Source organism: Anastrepha obliqua, chromosome 5, assembly GCF_027943255.1.
Source record: "Anastrepha obliqua isolate idAnaObli1 chromosome 5, idAnaObli1_1.0, whole genome shotgun sequence".
Taxonomy (NCBI): domain Eukaryota; kingdom Metazoa; phylum Arthropoda; class Insecta; order Diptera; family Tephritidae; genus Anastrepha; species Anastrepha obliqua.
Window position 1 is genome coordinate 182,743 of NC_072896.1, and position 19,458 is coordinate 202,200.

Here is a 19,458-nt window from a genome sequence, read left to right on the forward strand (position 1 = left end):
CTTCCACGAAGTGGTAACTTCAACTTGGGAAACAAAAAGAAGTCGCACGGGGCCATATCAGGTGAATACGGTGCTTGCACGATGGTATTTACTTGGTGTTTGGCCAAATAATCCAGCACAATTTAGGCTCGGTGCGATGGCCGTTTTCATCATACAAAATCCAATATTTGTTTGCCCACATTTCCGGCCGTTTGGGACGTACTGCATCTATCAAAGACTTCAAAACGTATAAATAATATTCTTTATTGACTGTCTGGCCCGATGGAAATTACACATGATGCACTATTAAAGGAAATTCAAAGAAATATCGTTTCGGGGGCCTTAAAAATAGTAGTAAGAAGAGCTTAACTTAAGTTCAACTTTAACTTCGATTAACTTTTAAAGGAGTCAATTTATCGAAAAACTATAACAGATCTTTTTTGTAGAGAGTTAAAATGGCCATCAGAATATGTGTTTTTCATAGCTGTAAATTAGCATACTAGAGAAAAAAAAGTTTATTCCAAAAAGTAGCAAAATCCCTTGTAATTTATATGGGAAATATATCGTGTTTGGGGCAAGGTTTGTTCTGAATATTAAGAGCTAATTTTGATCTGATAATTTTTCTTAGACGGAAAACTAAAAGTTTAGGGGGCGTCGCCAGAAAAATAATCAAATTGGTAAATAACGGACACCCTAGCCTACATATCCTTAATATTATATGCAGGCACTTGACATTTCTACTTATGAGGAACAGGTTCAAGGTTATGTTCGCACAAGGACTTATTTCGTTGCCCTTTCTTGTCAACGCCCTTAGGCTCTTTCCTTTTTACTCCCACATGTTTTTACACACTCCCATTGTTACTGTTAATTTAACCCCTAAACGCTATTCATTCATATGTATTCATTTAATCCGGTAACTTTATTTTCACATTTTAATGATAATTTTCTTCCGTAGTTTGGGCAAGTTTTTTTAATGACCCCGAATATTATGTAATATGTGTAAATTAATTTAATCGCATTGGCTTGGAGTTTCACTAGGAAGCAACATACCAGTAAAACATAAATTCTATAGAAAATCCAATTCGAGATATTATATTGATAGAACTAATATTGTGTGAAAAAACAAGTTCAGAGTGCTTTCCACTAGATGCCTTTAGTGGCCATATCTCAGAATGCATAGTTATATATTGCATTGGGTCTTACTATTCGGTGATTTTTAGGTGTCATAGCGCTTCAAAAAACGAGGATTGTCGTAGCTCATACTCAATAAATTAAATTTAGCGGCAGCTTATTACTTCCTCGTGTACGTATATACATACAAATGGTATCAATCTCGTTTGATTTATTTTTTGTTCTGCTGTTGCGTTGCAAGTGGACCAATGAACATAATTGTGAATGGTATGACTTGTAAGGTAATTATAGCAACGGCAGACCAGCAGAGTATTAGCAATCATGGTTAAATATTTATTAAGTCGTCCTTCCCACACACCCGCACATAATCACACATCAGCCTCACTCAACGTCCAATGACGTCAACAATATATTGTATAATTTAGTCATCAGCTACATTGTTGTTGTTGCTATCATTGCTATTGCGAAGTTATATCTTACAGTGGTTGTTCGTTAAAGCCAGATGGTCAGTTATTGCGATTTTACATTGGTGATATGTAGTTCTTGGCAATGTGGCAATGTGAGATATAATAGAATATCGTTACCACGATATTTTGCCTTCTTATCGGATTTAATTTTTCTTATTTGTCAAAAATATCATACAGCGATTTATTTAATTTAATTTAATTTAATTTAATTTTAATAACTTACAATACAATACTTATAAAAGTACCTTACAGACTAGACAAAAATGTAAAAAAAGCAAATAAAATTTAATATTAGCAATCAATATAAATACAATATTAAGCAACTGAATTGAAAACTTAAAAAGACTTTAAGTTTTCCCCATAAAAATAATAGAAATTGAGAAGATAGCAATCCGACGAAACCAGGAACAGAACTGAAAATAATCGAATGAGAACGAACAAGAGCCGTAAATAGCAGTTTATAGGTATACGGATCAGAAAATTCGGATGTATTGCGATTTTGAAAGAATAAAATTAAAGTGACCACTGAAAAATACACTAATATCCCATGGAATAGAACAGCAAAGCAGTGGGTTCCCTTGATTCAATCCTGGCCGTATGAATGTCCATTAGCGTGATTACTGCTTGGCTGAATTTAAAATGAAGTTCGGTTGCCGTAGTACTCGTAGGTAATAACATTCGGGGAATGATCATATACGAGAAACACAGCGGAGAAGTTTGTGGTGAAATCGCGTTAAGACAGCTCAATCCCTTGCCCAGTCCGGTTGGTCAAGAACGTTTTGCTGTGTTTTTGGTGGGGTTGGCGCCTCCCATGAAAACTGTATAATTGAATTGTCGAATAGGAAGAGTGTTGTGTTGCATCAAGGCAACAGCAGGCCGAATACAATTTTGAATTACACAATTCGCGCGTGCTTAACGTGATTTCATTTGCATCCGAGCATTTCATTCCAAGCCCATTTGTTACTTTTATTAATTATATTAATTTCTTCATTGCACAATTAAAAGTGCGTTATTCAAGTTTGAATTTCTATTGTACTTGGCGATTTTAAGTGTACATGGAAAAGTTGTTTCTTGTTGTTGCACAGTCGGGGATGTTGATGCCCTTTTAGATTCCTATGTTTTGATGTACATAGCTGCTGTTACTATCGGAAGTATGATCGCTTCACTTATTTGCTTTTTGGTGTAAGTCAGCTATTTGTACCGAGCTATTTATCTTTTCGCTTGTTTGTACGGGCTACTTTTAAGACAATAAGTTGCACTCGTGACCCATTCCACTAACAAAACTCGGCTACAAAATTGAACCATCTACAAGTCGATTGACACTTTTTAGAACGTATTAATGGCGGCCGCCGTAGCCGAATGGGTTGGTGCGTGATTACCATTCGGAATTCACAGAGAGGTCGTTGGTTCGAATCTCGGTGAAAGCAAAATTAATAAAAACATTTTTCTAATAGCGGTCGCCCCTCGGCAGGCAATGGCAAACCTCCGAGTGTATTTCTGCCATGAAAAAGCTCCTCATAAAAATATCTGCCGTTGGGAGTCGGCTTGAAACTGTAGGTCCCTCCATTTGTGGAACAACATCAAGACGCACACCACAAATATGAGGAGGAGCTCGGCCAAACACCTAACAGAAGTGTACGCGCCAATTATTTATTTATTTTTATTTTTTTTATTTTATTCATTTTTTCGAAATCCATATGGAACAGAATCCTGAGCACTTCCTCAAAACTCCTTAGAATCCTCCTTCCTAAAACTCCTTAGAATCCTCCAATTGCAGGCTCGCGGTAATATACAAGACTTCATCAGAGATCACAGTGCATTTTAGCCCAATGAAACTTAACTACTAATTTTGCAAATTGCTTGTTAAGATCTATAGATGTGCAACATCTCTCTGTCCGCTTACCTTCAGCTCTTTACAAATATATTTTTTAGTATTTTGGCCACATTTTTTGGTGAAATATTTTGTTTCTGTTTCATTTTCTTTTATGGTACTACTTTGGGGGCAATCATCTATACTAATATTATAAAGAGGAAAACTTTGTTTGTTTGTTTGTTTGTTTGTAACGAATAGGCTCAAAAACTACTGGACCGATTTCAAAAATTCTTTCACCATTCTAAAACTACATTATCCACGAGTAACATGGAGTACATTTTATTTTGGAAAAAAATAGGGTTCCGTAAGATATTTGGATTTTTCGGACACAAACTGAAAAAAATCTATATATAAAATAACGTCAACTTTTTGTGTGTGTTCGCTAACCGGCCGTGTCTGCACCGAATTAAACCAAACTTACACACATTGTTAAGAAGGTATTGAAGATGGTTTCCGTATAGTTTGGATACCTATTGGTGGATAGGGCTCGAGATATAGGTCAAAACGTGGACCCGGGTAACCTTCGGATGTGTATGTACAATATGGGTATCAAATGGAAGCTGTTGGTGAATGCTTTAGTTCAGAGTATTTTTCATGCCGCTCCGTGACTGGGGTCTCGAGATATAGGTCAAAACGTGGACCCGGGTAACCTATGGTTGTGTATGTACAATATGGGTATCAAATGAAAGCTGTTGATAAGTGCTTTAATACGGGGTAATTTTCATACCTATTGATGACTAGGGTCTCGAAATATATGCCAAAACGTGGACCCGCCGTGTCTTTGAACCGAATTAAACCAAACTTACACATATATAGTTTGAATACCTATTGGTGGATAGGGTCTCGAGATATAGGTCAAAACGTGGACCCGGGTAACCTTCGGATGTGTATGTACAATATGGGTATCAAATGGAAGCTGTTGGTGAATGCTTTAGTTCAGAGTATTTCCATCCGCTCCGTGACTAGGGTCTCGAGATAGAGACCAAAACGTGGACCCTAGAATGTGTTTGTAGAATATGGATATCAAATTGAAGCTGTTGGTGAATGCTTTAGTACAGAGTATTTTTCATGCCGCTCCGTGACTGGGGTCTCGAGATATAGGTCAAAACGTGGACCCGGATAACCTTTGGTTGTGTATGTACAATATGGGTTTCAAACGAAAGCTGTTGATAAGTGCTTTAATACGGGGTAATTTTCATACCTATTGATGACTAGGGTCTCGAAATATATGCCAAAACGTGGACCCGCCGTGTCTTTGCACCGAATTAAACCAAACTTACACACATTGGTAAGTAAGTATTGAAAATGGGTTTCGTAAAGTTTGGTTGTAATTCGGAGCAGTGGCAACGGGTACAGCGTTCTTTTCAGCCAGCCATAATGTTGCTTACTTTTTTAACGCTTGGGGCGGAACTGAACTGTCAAATTGACAGTGTGAGTTACAATGTGTCAATATTTCTTTCTGATTTGGATGCCATAAGGAAAAAACGTAAGTGCAACATGTAAAAATTGTTTGTGAATTTTTTTGGAGTGGATTTTGGAACAGTGAATAATTTCTTACGAAATTTGAGAATTTAATGTGAAATCCGAATGTTCAAATGAAATTATGTGTTCGTGGAAAAAACAATTTTTTTCGTTTTTTTTTTTTTTGAAAAATATAAATGGATAATGGTTAAAAAAGCTCCAATGCTTAATAAAACATATAAATTGAAACGAAAAATTCATGGATGATCAGGAAAAAAGACGATTGTTTATTCATATGCGTTGATTTGAAATTTAAAAACAATCTTCTTTTTTCCTGATTTTCAATTTATATTTTATATTTACTCAAAAACAAATAGAAAAACAAAAAATATTGTTTATGCCAAAGCGCTTGAATAAAGAATAAAGAAATAAATAATATGAAAACCATATATTTTCTGTTCTAAACCATATCTATTCTATTTTAGTGTGCCCAGCGAAGGGGGCCGGGTTTGCTAGTTTATTCATAAAAAGCAGAAAAGGTAGGTAGGTAGCGTTTTTGTCGGAAATTTTAAACCGATTACCATTTGAATTTCTATATCCTGCATTTGAGAATTAATATTATTCTTAAAATTTCACTATCCCCATTAAAGGAAAGCGAGATAAATGATCGTGCGTCTTGATGTTGTTCCATGACAGAAATACACTCGGAGGTTTGCCATTGTCTGGCGACCGCTATTAGAAAAAACTTTTTCTATAATTTTCAAATACATAATACTAATTTCCAAATCTACTTCCGTATGTGTACACCAGAAATGAGTTTAACCAACAAAACTACACTAATATTGACTAATTGAAAAAGGTCTACGTCATAATTGACTTAAATGAATTGTTCAGTAGTATAATTCTATATAAATATACTTGTATATATATATATATATACATATATACTTGTATATATGAATACTGCTAAAAATAACAAATAAAAAGCAAAAGCAAAGAGGAGTACAAAGCGACTATTAAGCTGAAGCGTGTTGAGGTAAACGGTTCGCTACTTCTCTGCTGGCTATGTTTGGGCAACAACAAAGTTAACAAGCAAAATTCGCTATTAGCGAGTATGGTTATAACCATGAGTGATAGGATAAGTGATTGCGCCTTCCGAATTCGCTGTGACGCCAGGCTCCAAGAGTATACAAAGAAGACGAAGGGAAATAACTCGTTTGTGAAGAGGAAGACTAGGCGAAAGCGATAGAAACTACCAAACACAAGAAATTATACGCACACACACTCGCACTTTCTTGCCACGGCGCCGCATAAAACCGCAAATAAACTGCATTTGGAGGCTTTACATTAATTTCTGTTTTCACAATTTAACACGCGGCACTTCGTTTTCATTAGTTCTTTAGGTTTAAATGTTAGAAATTGCATTATTACCAAGCCATTCACTAAATTTTCACAAACATGAAATTTTTCCTCCTTTTGCTGGTTTGTTTGTTTGTATTAAAGAGTCACTCTTGCCAAAATCGCAAAAATAAAGTAACTGTTTCCGGAAGGCGTTACCTTCTGTATTCGATTCGCCTTGGGTTATAACTCACTATATCCAATGATGCCCTCTTTCTTGTGGAATGGGGTAGACGAGGAAAGGGGGACGCTCCGAGTTGCTCGTACTCAGTAAACACACTTTGTGTTCTCGTTCCTCTCAATGCTATTGTTGGTTGTAGGCTAAAAATCAAAACAATTGCTCGGCCACACCGCGTGTGAACGCGACCGGCAACGCCAAGTGATTAAACGGAAAGTTGAAACAACAAAAGTTTCTCTATATGAACATAATTTTTGGCAGCTCGTTTCCAGTGCTGCCAGTTGCTTCACCTATTCACCAGTCGCTTAAGCATGGCGAATAGAATACGGCAAAATATGTTTTGCTACCAAGTGTTGCGTATCATAAAATTCACTGCTGGGTTTTCTTTTAATAATTCTAACAAAAGTAAAATTCTCTTTGTATTCGTGAATCTGAAATGAGTTCCTGAGTAAAATATACCTGCCAGCAGAGAAAACAGCTGTTCAAATACCACTGGTTACAATTTAAGCTGACCGTGAAACCTGGAAGTTTTTACTGGTTTCTGTTAATTTACTATTTTTAATATCTTTCCTTTTGCGAAAAATCAGATCTGATTTGCCAGAATTTCTCTACTGGCGAACAAGCCACTAATGCTCGCTGATTGTAGTGTACATACTTCTAATATTGTAGATTCATCATCTGTGCTTACTGTTTACTTTCGTTGAATGAATGGATGTGTCAACAGTTTTCAAGTAGATATCGTGTCATTATTTTGAATATATAATATGTTTTGTTATACTAGTGTTACACTATATGGCTTTTTATAGTTTTGTTGTTTCTTTTTTGTATTTACATCCATTAAGTCGTGAGGGCATAACTAAGATAGTGGGCTTTGTGAAGATAAGTATATAGAAATAAGTATGGGATTAAATATCGTATGCCAAATTTAATATTTACTGGCGGAAACACGCATCCTTGCCTAAGCTTAGTTTTAAATACAATGCATAAGGCAATAAAGTGACATTTTCGAAGTGCAAACCGTTATTTTTAACGGGGGAACCACTGCCTTCTGTATTTTATATCAGTATAGATAATAGAAATTGCGGATACACTTACAATAAGTTTGCGTATCTGGTACTCACTGCTACTTTATTATGTATTTGAATTTTGTTGAGTCATAGTATAGATCGCTCGTAAATTTTTTTGTTTTGCTTCGTTAGAAAGAGTGAAGACTTTAATTAATGTCGAATATAGACAGTAGTCCGTTCGGCCGAACCAAAAATTTCTGATAGTTTTGGCCCAATTTCCGTAGTAGTGAATAATATTGGGTTTAGGATCTTAAATTGCTTCTGGATTATTGGTATAACATCGATTTTTAATGGCACCTCACAAATAAATTTAACCTTAAGTGGAACAGACGTAGCTCTGTGTGGGTAGCAACGCAGCTACTTTGCAAGTATCATATATCTTTTATTTCGAAACGTTCAAGCTTAAAGTGATCCAATTTACAGCGCAAAGGCATTATAATTATTTTCTGACACATTTTTTCGTTTAAACAGAAAGAAGCCGACTGCCTAGCTTTTATATTCATAAGTACACATATACAAATGTTTATAAGTATTCCACATCTGCAGTACGGTTAAAAAAGCTGCAGACGATAACTGCAAACTTGGATAAACTGGCTTATTTACATGTGAGTTTTGAGTTATTTTTGAGGTCTTTTAATTGTCAAGCGTTGTTTGGGTAAATTTGACAGAATTTTAAAATCGAAGTGCATATATTTTTAGAATTTGTATTCGAATTAGCTTGAGGTTTTAACATGTGAAAACCATACCCGAGCATTTGGTGACCACAGCTGATTTCAATGAAGAGAACATCGAAGTAATGAATAGCAACATTGATTACGATTTTTTATACCATTAAACCTAAACATATTAAAACCTAAATATGAATGTAGTCTGCATTACACCTTCAAAAGAAATTAAATAAAAACAAGAAATAATCTTTGTTCTTGATTCGAGGTTGCGCATTGGCAGGAGCATTGATTAATCTAAAAAATTGTATTCTAATCCATTTTTTGAGTTCTTTTTGCTTATATTGATATACGTCAAATACACATCGATTTTACTTGTGTTTTTTCAGCCACAAATACAGCAAATTTACTTTCGTTCAAATACTGCATTATTTCATTCTCGTCAATTCAGTTTCACTTTTCACGCAAAATTTCTCTTATTATGTAATTGCCATTGTTGCTCAAATATCGTTAAGGGTAAATATCGGGTAAGGGATAAACGCTAAAAAAAACACTTTTTTCATGAATTTATTGTAGCGAAACGGTTCAAGTCAGTTTATTAAAAGTTGTTGCATATTATTATATAAAGTAACATTTCAAGAATATTTGATAAAATTTTCATGTAAAAATATTGCAAAATGAGCGAATGAGAGCACATTTACGTAGATGTCTTTTCAAAAATACATTTTGCAGTAGTCAGCATATCTCAGCGTAGAATCATCTGAAATCAAAAAAATCGAATAATTTAGTTAAAGTATGAGTTAAACTTCCCCCCAACGTTTATTTTGACGATTTATTTTCATTTTCAGCCATTTGGTAGTCGTTTGAAGTAAAAAGTGATTTTTGACGAAAAAATGCCGCCATTTTGTAGGTGTAAAACCACCTTAATATAAAAAAAAATGGCGAAAAAAAACGTTGGGGGGAGGTTTTTTATATGTAAAATATGTGTGCAAAATTTCAAAAAGATCGGTTGAGTAGTTTTCAAATGCCAATGACTACGCACTTTAAAAAAAAGGTTCGAGAAAACCGCGTTTAAAGTTTGTAACGGACTTCGCGCGCAACTGCTGCGTCTCGGCAGATGTTTGAGGCGGCTCGGCTTTATGCTCTATAACTTAAAAAGTTTTGCTCGGATTGACTTAAAATTTTAACACGGTATTTTTGAAATGTTTTACTACAATAACATGCAAAAAAAAATCGATTTTTATCCCTTACCCCCACTTTTTATATTTTTGAGTATATGTATATGTACGAGTACATATGCACATATATACATACATTTTAAATTTGTGCTTTGCTCTTATCTCCTACCTATTTATTTTTTAGTTTTGTTATTGAATATTTCAATGTCATATTAATTTTGGCACTTGAAAACACAAGAATGTGTATGTATATATTTTACAAATTTGCATTACACAACTTATTTGAATTTTAATTAATTACTGGTTTCGCGAAATATCAATCTACATCATATGTATATATACATATATATTTACCCAATGCATAAGCTCTGGCATGAAACATCAAGCATAGACACTTTTTTTCTAATAGCGGTCGCTTCTCGGAAGGCAATGTCAAATCTTCGAATGTATCGCTGCCATGAAAAAAGGATGTAAGCGCCATTTACATACATACATGTATATAGGTATAGATATATTTGCATATATTCTCCATACAATTTACATACCTATGTTAAAAATGTGCATATGCATGCACGCAAATATATACAGAAATGCGAAATCTAAAGCCTTTTAGTTACTAAACTACTTCGCTCAAAGGTGTGGGTGTAGAATGAGGAAGAGTTGCTAACTGAAATAATTTTGTAAATGAGCTGATTGATTGCCTGGTTGTAAATTTATTTAACGTTTTGACGTGTTGCCGCCTGTGCGTAACAAAGTGAAATTGCATTAAATGATTAAGAGTTAAACAACAAGCAAATTTCATTAACATGTTTAGTGTAAAATAATTTTAAAATTTATGTGGCAAAAATAAGCAATGCAGCATATAAAGAAACAACAATAGCAAGAATTAGTGTTTGCAAAAAATAAAATCGAATTACACTTGAACGTGAGTGAAACAAAATTCATGACCCACTTTGCTTACGCTTTTTCCTTCATCCATGACCCACTTTAATCTGAAGCGGCGACGTCGGCGCTCAACAACGTTGCGCTGCTATAATCAGTAAGCTTGTACGCACATACATTTGTAGATATGTACTCTCACAAAACTGCTTCTCTGTGCAGCAAGTGCAGGCCGGTGCTGCCAGCTCTATTCAACAACTGTTGCAGCAAACGGCCCAGACGACATCGTTATACATACTACACTGACAAGTAGCTTGGGTGAGCGGCTAATGTGTACATCCCGAGAGTCACAAGTATACATACTCGCACATAAGTTTTACATGTAGTATGTGTATTAGGGTGACCGGACGTATGAAAAATTTCTTTATTTGCATAGGCGCGCCCGCATAGTACTCTCTGTAAGAATTCTAAATAAAAAATACTCCAAAAATTCAGGCACCGAGTGTTCAATCTCTAAGACACACGGGTCTACGATAGAGCACCTAAACAAGTGACATGTTTTTAAAATAATGACTTACGCAAATTTCGCGTCTTAAGGTGGTGCCACACTCCTTTCCTTAAACCCTTCTAATCGATTCGATACAAATTGATAAATTGGTTGAAAAAAATTTGTCTGTAAGAATTTATCAACAAAATCCGGAACATTGAGAGAAATGGTATGCCAATCTACAAGGAAAGTGTGAAATTGAATCAACAGTTGTTTGTGGCAAAATTAAGAGAAGTAAACATGAAAATCAAAATATTTGTACAGAAATTTGTATTATTGTATTATACTGATCCCAAATGTGCAATCATTTCAATTCGACGCCATTTGTATTTGACTCAACACTCACTTCTAATGACTCTACATGATAGTTGTTTGGCGACTCAGGATATCCCTCGTAGCCATTGCTAATGGTTTCATTCCTAAATGTTTAGCGAAGAGCCGTGTCCAACAGTTTCTTAAAAAGTCACTTCTGTAATTACATATTTTCAAATTCATGTTCAAAATTTAATTTAAAAATACCTCTATAAGTGCGTAACAAATTGCAGTAAATTGTATAGTATGTCCCTCATATGTTCACTGAAATATTATATGTGAGCTCATATAAACATGAAATATAAAATATAAAATAAAAATCTGGTTTTTATATAGGCTAATCCGTAGTGGAACATGGGAAACCAATAACACCCAAGGCGGGGGAAAATGAATTAAATCAGAAGATTTATAATTTTTGCAAATAAATATTTCCATCACCCAAAACCATTTTTATTTATTTATGAAAAAAGTTAAAAGAAAGCAAAATTGGATGATTAACATTTTAGGAGGCACGCTGCTATAATTTTTCTATTCAGTCACCCTAATGTATATATTTACTACATACTTACACATATTATAAAAGTTGAGAGGCGCGAGCTTACAATGAAAATCTGCATTAATAACAGCCGATTTGAGCAAATTTTACAGTTGTTGACATGATTGGAATACGGGTATTGTGTTTATATACAATACATATTTTATACGTATCTATGTACATATATATTTATTTCTCTATAGGAAGGGGTTTAGTATGTGAGATGTAGTTGAGCAGCTACATATAAGGCAATTCATGTGAAATCCATATGATAATTATATTGTTGTTTACTTTAGAAAAGTGATGACTCTTGTTATTACTGTCATAATAGTAGATAGCCAATAGTTCTAATCGAAATTTGGCCGGATGATATTTAAAGCTTGGTTATTTAAAGTTAGGTACGCCAATATGAAAATTGAGATCATCGTAGGCAAAATGACGCTGCTCAATAGCAGCAGCGCCGCCAGAATTGGAAAGCACCTTTTCGAGCCGTTGGATGCCAAATGACGTTTCAAACAGGGTGACTCTGTCGTGTGACTTCTTTAACGTGATGCTGGAAAAGATCGTGCTAGCCGCAGAACTTAATCTCTGAGGCACCATTTTTTACGAACGTACAATTGTTGGTGTATGCCGATAATATTAACAACCGCGAATGGGTCTGGTGGTGAACAAGGACAAAATTAAGTACCTTCTGTCATCAAACAAACAGTCGGCGCACTCGCGTGTCGGTACACATGTCACTGTTGACAGTTATGATTTCAAGGTTGTAAAAGACTTCGTTTATCGAGGCACAAACATTAGCACCGATAACAATGTCAGCGTTGAAATCCAACGGAGAATCTCTTTTGTCAAGAAGTGCTATTTTGGAGTAAGTAGACAGCTGTATGTGCTCTACCACGCCATAGACATTGCCCACTGAATAAAGATCCAGCGGCTTCGTTTGCTGTGTCATGTCGTTCGAATGGGAACAAAGGCTCCGACTCTTAAAGTATCGGATGCGGTACCACCTGGTGGTTGCAGAGGAAGATGAAGGCATCGTCTGCGTTGTAAAGATTAGGTGGAGAACGACTTGGTTTCACTTGCTGTGTTTAACTGGTGCCGGTTAGCACCAGAAAGAAACGACTGCCGCGCTTTGTTAGACGCGGCCAAAATTACTTAAGAGGTTATCGTGCCAATCAAGAAGAAGATAGGAAAAGTTGTGGCCTGTCACGTAACTGTAGGTTGATTGCCAACTGTGATTCAACTTACTAATGCATACATACTTATGTATGTGTAAGTATATAGACTTGGTGGAGTTTAAGTTGTATGCAACTTCAGTAGTTAGATGAAATATATGTACATATCTGAATATAAAATATTGGATTTGGAGACTTAGTAAGTAATTTGTAGAAGATAGTTTTGATGGTCTCGGTTGAGGATGGTTCACTTTTTATCAATAAATGACGTTTACTGAAGACATAAGAGTTTCGATAATAAATCTAAATTAAATAATAAAAGTGAAAACTGTATTATACGGTGTAGCAAACGTAAAAAAGACATGAGTCTACCCTAAACAACGAAAACAGTCAATGCCAAGTGGGATATAATTTTAGACATTGTCGTTACGTTAAAATTTACTATAAACGGTTATTTTTGGAATACTTTTCACATTACAAAATGTTTCGGTTTCGATAATTTGTTAAGAAATTTCGGGTTTTCTTCAACTTTTTCGTCAATATTGCTTCAGCTACAGATTATACAAGTTTGAATGCAAGCGAAGTAAAGATTTTTGTATAAATTTTTGAAGGAATTCGTTATAAAGTAATTTGATGAAACGTATGCTAGCTTTGCTCAAGCTACAGAGCCCAATGAAAATCAATGTGAAATTGCTTATAACAAATATACAAGTTACTATGGACATATATTTTACTACATTTATATATTTATTTATTTAATGATTCGATTCTAACACAGCAAGGGCAAACCTTATAATTCTTAGTGCAATTTTCGTGGTAAAATTTCCAGAGATATTTTAAGTTTCAAAGAAAACAAATCAAGTTAGCATTAATTATGAATTACTTGGGATTAAAATTAAAGTATCTCTCTTGTTTATTTTTTTATTAAATACACTCATTCCCCAATTTGTGGTGTGCGTCCATAAGTTGGGAGAGCTCCAGTATTATGTTACCTCTGAACAGTAGATGATTTTTTATGAGGATTTTTCATGGCAGAAATACACTCGGAGGTTTGACATTGCCAGCCGTGGAGTGACTTCTATTTGGAAAAATGTCTAGAGTAGGTTTCGAATTCCAGATCTGCGAAATTTTCTGGCTTCTCTAATATTTCTTTTTAGATTCTCCCAGCTGCCTCGAAACGAACCTGTTTTTCGCATTGACAGCTTTATGTAGAAAATATTGATCACTTTCAAACATTATCTTGAAGGTTTCAATGGAGGTAAATAAGATTATAAAATACAAAGAAAAATTGTTTTAATTGAAATTTCGATTCTTACTTAGCCCCAAAAAAAGCCTATTTGATAAAAAAGATTAGTGAAATTAAAAAGGAAAAACTGAAATATGCAATGCTGCATTCGATCAAGAAGAGAGAAGTTTGCTTTATCAAGCTGTTTCACATATCATAATATTTGCAGGTAGAGAAGCAACACAAGTGTAATTTGTTGGTGCCCGCAACTGTAATATTCTCGTATATACATACATATGTATATATATATATCCAATAACGAGGCTCTAATAACTAAACATCTTTTAAGCAATTGAAGTACTAGTACACAAAATTAAGAATTCTAAAAAAGTTAAGTAAAAATGTACTCCAATATATTTTTGTACATATACAAATGTATGTAAGAGCATTTGTATCATTATCAGTATCAGTATATTCAGCTGTTTCCCTTTACTTTTTCTTTTCAATATTTTGTATACCATTAACGCGGCAGTAGTCGCGCACCTAAATATGATACGATCGATCCCACGATCTATGTATTCCATTTCAAAACCAAAAAATAGTTTTTTTTTAATATCTGTATCCATATATTTTTTATTATGAAAAAATTAAGTGTCGGAGAGAAATACGTTTTTGTAGCATTTTTTGAATACTGGTATCATAACCCATTTTTTTAACTGCTTTGAAATATCATTTGCTCCTCTATCGAATCTAGCTATTGAGTAATTGTTCAGTTTTTATTACTTGAGTCCTTTAAAGTGCTAGGCCAAAGTTCCGATCGATTCGGCCTTAAGAATCGTTGTTCGGTTGTTCTCTAATCTTAGGGAAAACAACAAAAAGCAAAAGTTCCTTATTAAGATCTTATAATTTTACTTAATGGGATTACATACGTAGTCCTCCCGACACTACATGGTTAAATGTAGCCACAATAAAAACTACCAGTTTGAAATGCATAACTACATTCCGTCAGACGTACATTCGGTACGTGCACTTACAATTTCGATAACTGCGTTTTGCCCGTTCAAAACAAACCTCTAACTATGTATGTAGGAGTACAAGGCATAAGTAACACAAAGCGCAGTAAAGAAATATTTCTACTTTATCAAATGCAAGTTGCATGCGCAGTATAGAGGTGTAGTTCACGTGCATACATATAAGTGTGTACGTCAGACCTCATCCACTAAGTATTTGTTGGGAGCTGTATATTTGTTGTAGTTGTAGACATTGCAGTTGACGGCTTTGCCATTTAAGTCGACTCTGACCTACTGGCATCGTTTTTGGTATAACGTTCGTGCGTGCGTATGTGCATAGGCATATATACATACTTATATGCTTAAGATATTTATCGTCAATAGTAGCTGCTGATTTTAGTTGTTGCCGCTAATATGATAATACATCTCCACTGATATCCTAATGCCGTTGTGTACAAAAACTTGTTGCAGGCTTCAGCTGGTATTTTTAGTAAGAATAAAGGATAAATCATTAATTGACTTTAAGTATTTCACTCGTATTTATTTCAATTGCACTGGCTTTTGTGTAAATATTCAAAATTATTAGGCAAAGAACTACAATCCGTGCGATAAGTGCAACATAAGTGAAATATGCACAAATGAAAAATGGGTGAAATTTAAATCAATTCAATGAAGTATCTTTCATTTTATTTAACAACACAAAGCAAAAGGAAATGAATTGAGTAAAATACTCGTACTATACATTTTTTTGAAATCATCGCATTGGTACTCGCGTACATGGAAGAAATTATCAGCGGCACAGTTGATCAGCTGGGTTCGTTATCGGGTGACAGCGCACTTGCGATAAGATAATGAATTACTTGTTATGAGGGCCGAAAGAACACAGAGGGAAGAGCGTCATAGGCGTGATTTCGAATGACTACATATACTTATAGACTCTTACACAAATTTTGTTTAAAATTTCATTATGCAAATATTTGTATTCATTTGATTTGTAATGCGTCTCTTTGCATGGATACCATCTAAATTGATTTGTAATCGGCAGGTGCCAGCACCATACATTGGAATCAGCTCATCGTTGACGTAACAGGGGTTGTGATAGCTGTTTGTTTACAACAGTGGCCGGGGAAACTAAGATTATGTTGGTTATATAAGAAAAAAATAAAAATCATGTTACCTCGTTGTCCTCTGAACGACGACTGATTGGAGGAGCGTAAGAATACTTGTAAAATGAGGGGCACAACTCTGCTGCCAACTCCCCAAATGCCGTATGATTAAAACTTACTCTCATAATTCTGCTTCGGATGGTTAAGCCTGTATTACATTATCCTTAGTGTTTACATATAAAAATATGTAGTATGGCTCACATATGTATGTGTGGAATTGGCACGTAAATATATTAGGTGTTTTTTTCTTATGTGTGTCCTGATATTGTCTTACAAATGGGTGTTCCAACAGTTTCATGCCGGCTCCGAAAGTTAAATCGTTTTTACGAAACGATTTTTCATAACAGATATGCACCGGAGGTTTACTATTGCATGCCGAGAGGCGAACGCCGTTAGAAAAAAACTTCTTCTATAATTTGATGTTTCATGTCCACATTAGGTTTCAAGCCTGGATCCAACTGAATGACAGTCATGCATAAACCATTCGATCGCGCTTGGTAATCAGTGGCAAAATAACTCCCAATCATCTCTCGGTGGGCAATGGCAAAACTCATATTTTACCCGAAAGGGTTTTTTTATAATTATTATTTTATTACATTAGGCGTACGTTACAAATTTCCTTGCGAGAAAAATTCGTATAAATGCAAAAACTTTCTAATATATTTAAAAATCGCAAAAAAAAATGTTTAACTATAATTTATGTGGATAAATATTCTAAAACCATAGCTAATGCGACTCTTCTATTTTATCCTTTCTAGGCTTGGCCCATGTGAGATATCAGATCCTTGGGCACCAAACACCACCACCAACAACAACAGCAGCATTAGCATCATTGCCAGCAGCAAAGGCAACCAATCATTGTTGTCAACAACTTCCTCGACTACGACTGCATCCATTAATATTGACAGCAACATTTACCCGAACAGTGTGCTTTTTAATAACAATAGTACAGCAACAACTGCCAATTCATCGACTAGCACTGTCGTCTGCTCAGCAAGGACAACAACAACAACCACAGTCACAGGTAGCCTCATCTACAAGCTGCCGCTCTCATCACCGGCCGCTGCAACAGCTGCCGTTACTGCTTCAACAGCGGGCAGTGGCAGTGGGAGCGTGGTAACAGCCCCATTGGTGGGCCTAGCACCTTCGATACCGAACGGTGCCTCCCTCATCAGCACCGGTACTGGCGGAGTTGGGGGCGTTGTCGGTTTACTGCTATCGGCAACAGCCTCGACTGGTGCTGGCAGCGGTAGTATTACGGCACAAACAACAACCGCAAAACTCCATCAACCCAAAGCCAATAACGACAACAGCACAGCGGACGGTGGAAACCAAACACTAACGCTGCAACAACAAGAACAACAGCAATTACAACAGCACAATCATTTATTGCTGCATAACAAAAACAACCTCAATATTAGCCTCAACAACAATAACAATTCATTACTGAATAACCATAGCAAAATCAGCAATAGCATAAATTATAATCTAATTTTGCGACAGAAAGCTGTCGCAGCTGCCAATTTAGCCGCCGCGCTGCAAAACTCCATCACTATGAATGCGGTGGCATCGCCGATCTCAAACAATCCAGCGACGCCGGCGCGAAAAATCAGAAGAAAAACCGATCCTAAAGCAAATTTGGTGAGTGAAATTTTGAAAACCTAGTACATGCACATACATACATCGTTGCAAAGTTATAAAAACTCTACATATTGGCGAATGCACGTGGTTTGACATATTTAGAAAATGCGCAACATCGTCAAGGAAGGAATTTATCAAAAATCCAAAAAATTTGCTTAAAGATTTTGTTTAAAAAATTTGAAATTTTGATGGAAATTCGTCGAATTTTTATAAATCTTGGACAAAGTTTGAAAATTGGATTATTATAGCCTTTGTTATAGAATGAACTATATTTGTATCTATGTAGAAATAATTAATAAATATATAAGTATATGCAAAACTTCTCAATATGTCGAGCTTTATAATTTTGCAACGGGGTATATAAATATATGAGATATTTATGAAATTTTTTCTGATTTTATAAATCTTCATTTTCGTATTAATCATTAGGGAAGGTATGTTAAGTATAGAGCTCTTCTATTCGCTACATCTCTCTGCTCGGCTCACTTGACGAAAAATTTGCGTGTGAAAGAAACAACAAAGTTATCGAGGAAGGGTATGGTTACACCTCATAACTCACTTTTTGACAAAAAAAAAAAATGGAATTTAAGGCAGCACTATTCCAGTACTGCCAAGATATGTTCATTTATACCAGTTGCTTCATATATTCGCCCCTTGCTAACACTTGGCGAAAAGAAGAGGCCTTATAATTTATAATGCCAGTTCCTATTTAAATTATATTTGATTACTAGCGTACCGAACGATGACTGAGTTATGGTTGTGTTAATCACTTCATGCTGCTGAAGAAGTTAATCATGTGGCTAAGATCAAGATGTAGCAAGGAAATGAAAGCCAAGACGCCCAAAAAAGGCAATGGCCTAAGCCAGGCGGTGCTTATGAGTCAAGCAGTTATAGTTGTAAAAAAGGATTGGCGCGCTTCCCTAGCTGGTGTTACTCCTCTCTGGTGCATCAAGGCAATGGCCTAAGCCAGGCGGTGCTTATGCGTCAAGCAGCTATAGTTGTAAAAAAGGATTGGCGCGCTTCCCTAGCTGGTGTTACTCCTCTCCGCTCATCGCACCTCAAGGGCATGGAACTGTCCGAGAGAACTCATCCTAATTTCAGACTTATAGATTCCTAGTGTATCTTATACAGTGCCCATCTTAAGGGATACTTAATTCTTCCAGACCTATTAAATAGGCGTTGGGTAAATCTCCTAAGCTTAGAGAGCTGAGGTATTCACCAAGGCGAGATTTCCTTGGTAGGGAGTGTTCTAAGTGCTGTATTAATCATCCTATCACTTGGTTTACCTGTCGCACTATTCATCATCAGTTTATGGATTTTCGTCCTGAGCCCAGAAACACCGTCACTGCCCACCCACGGCCCCTGGATCAGGACTATATCAGCTCCCCCTTGCTTAGAAAATAAATAAATAATTGGCGCGTACAATTCTGTTAGGTGTTTGGGCGAGCTCTCCCTCACATTTTTGACATACATGTTAACGTTGGTCCACAAACGAAAGCGACCCAGAGTTTCTTGCCGACTCCGAATGGCAAATGGTTTTTATGAGTAGCTTTTTCTTGGCAGAAACACGC

The 19,458-nt window shown here is 35.6% G+C and overlaps 1 protein-coding gene across 9 annotated transcripts in view; it reads left to right on the top strand.

The window, feature by feature from the left end:
* The window catches only part of LOC129249265 (neurogenic protein mastermind), a 108,310-nt gene that overhangs the window by 65,394 nt on the left and 23,458 nt on the right, over positions 1–19,458 (top strand). For all 9 annotated transcript variants that reach the window (XM_054888968.1, XM_054888967.1, XM_054888966.1 and 6 more), the window contains one exon: positions 17,005–17,887. In XM_054888968.1, the coding sequence (XP_054744943.1) occupies positions 17,005–17,887 (883 nt within the window). The remainder of the gene's footprint in view (positions 1–17,004; positions 17,888–19,458) is intronic.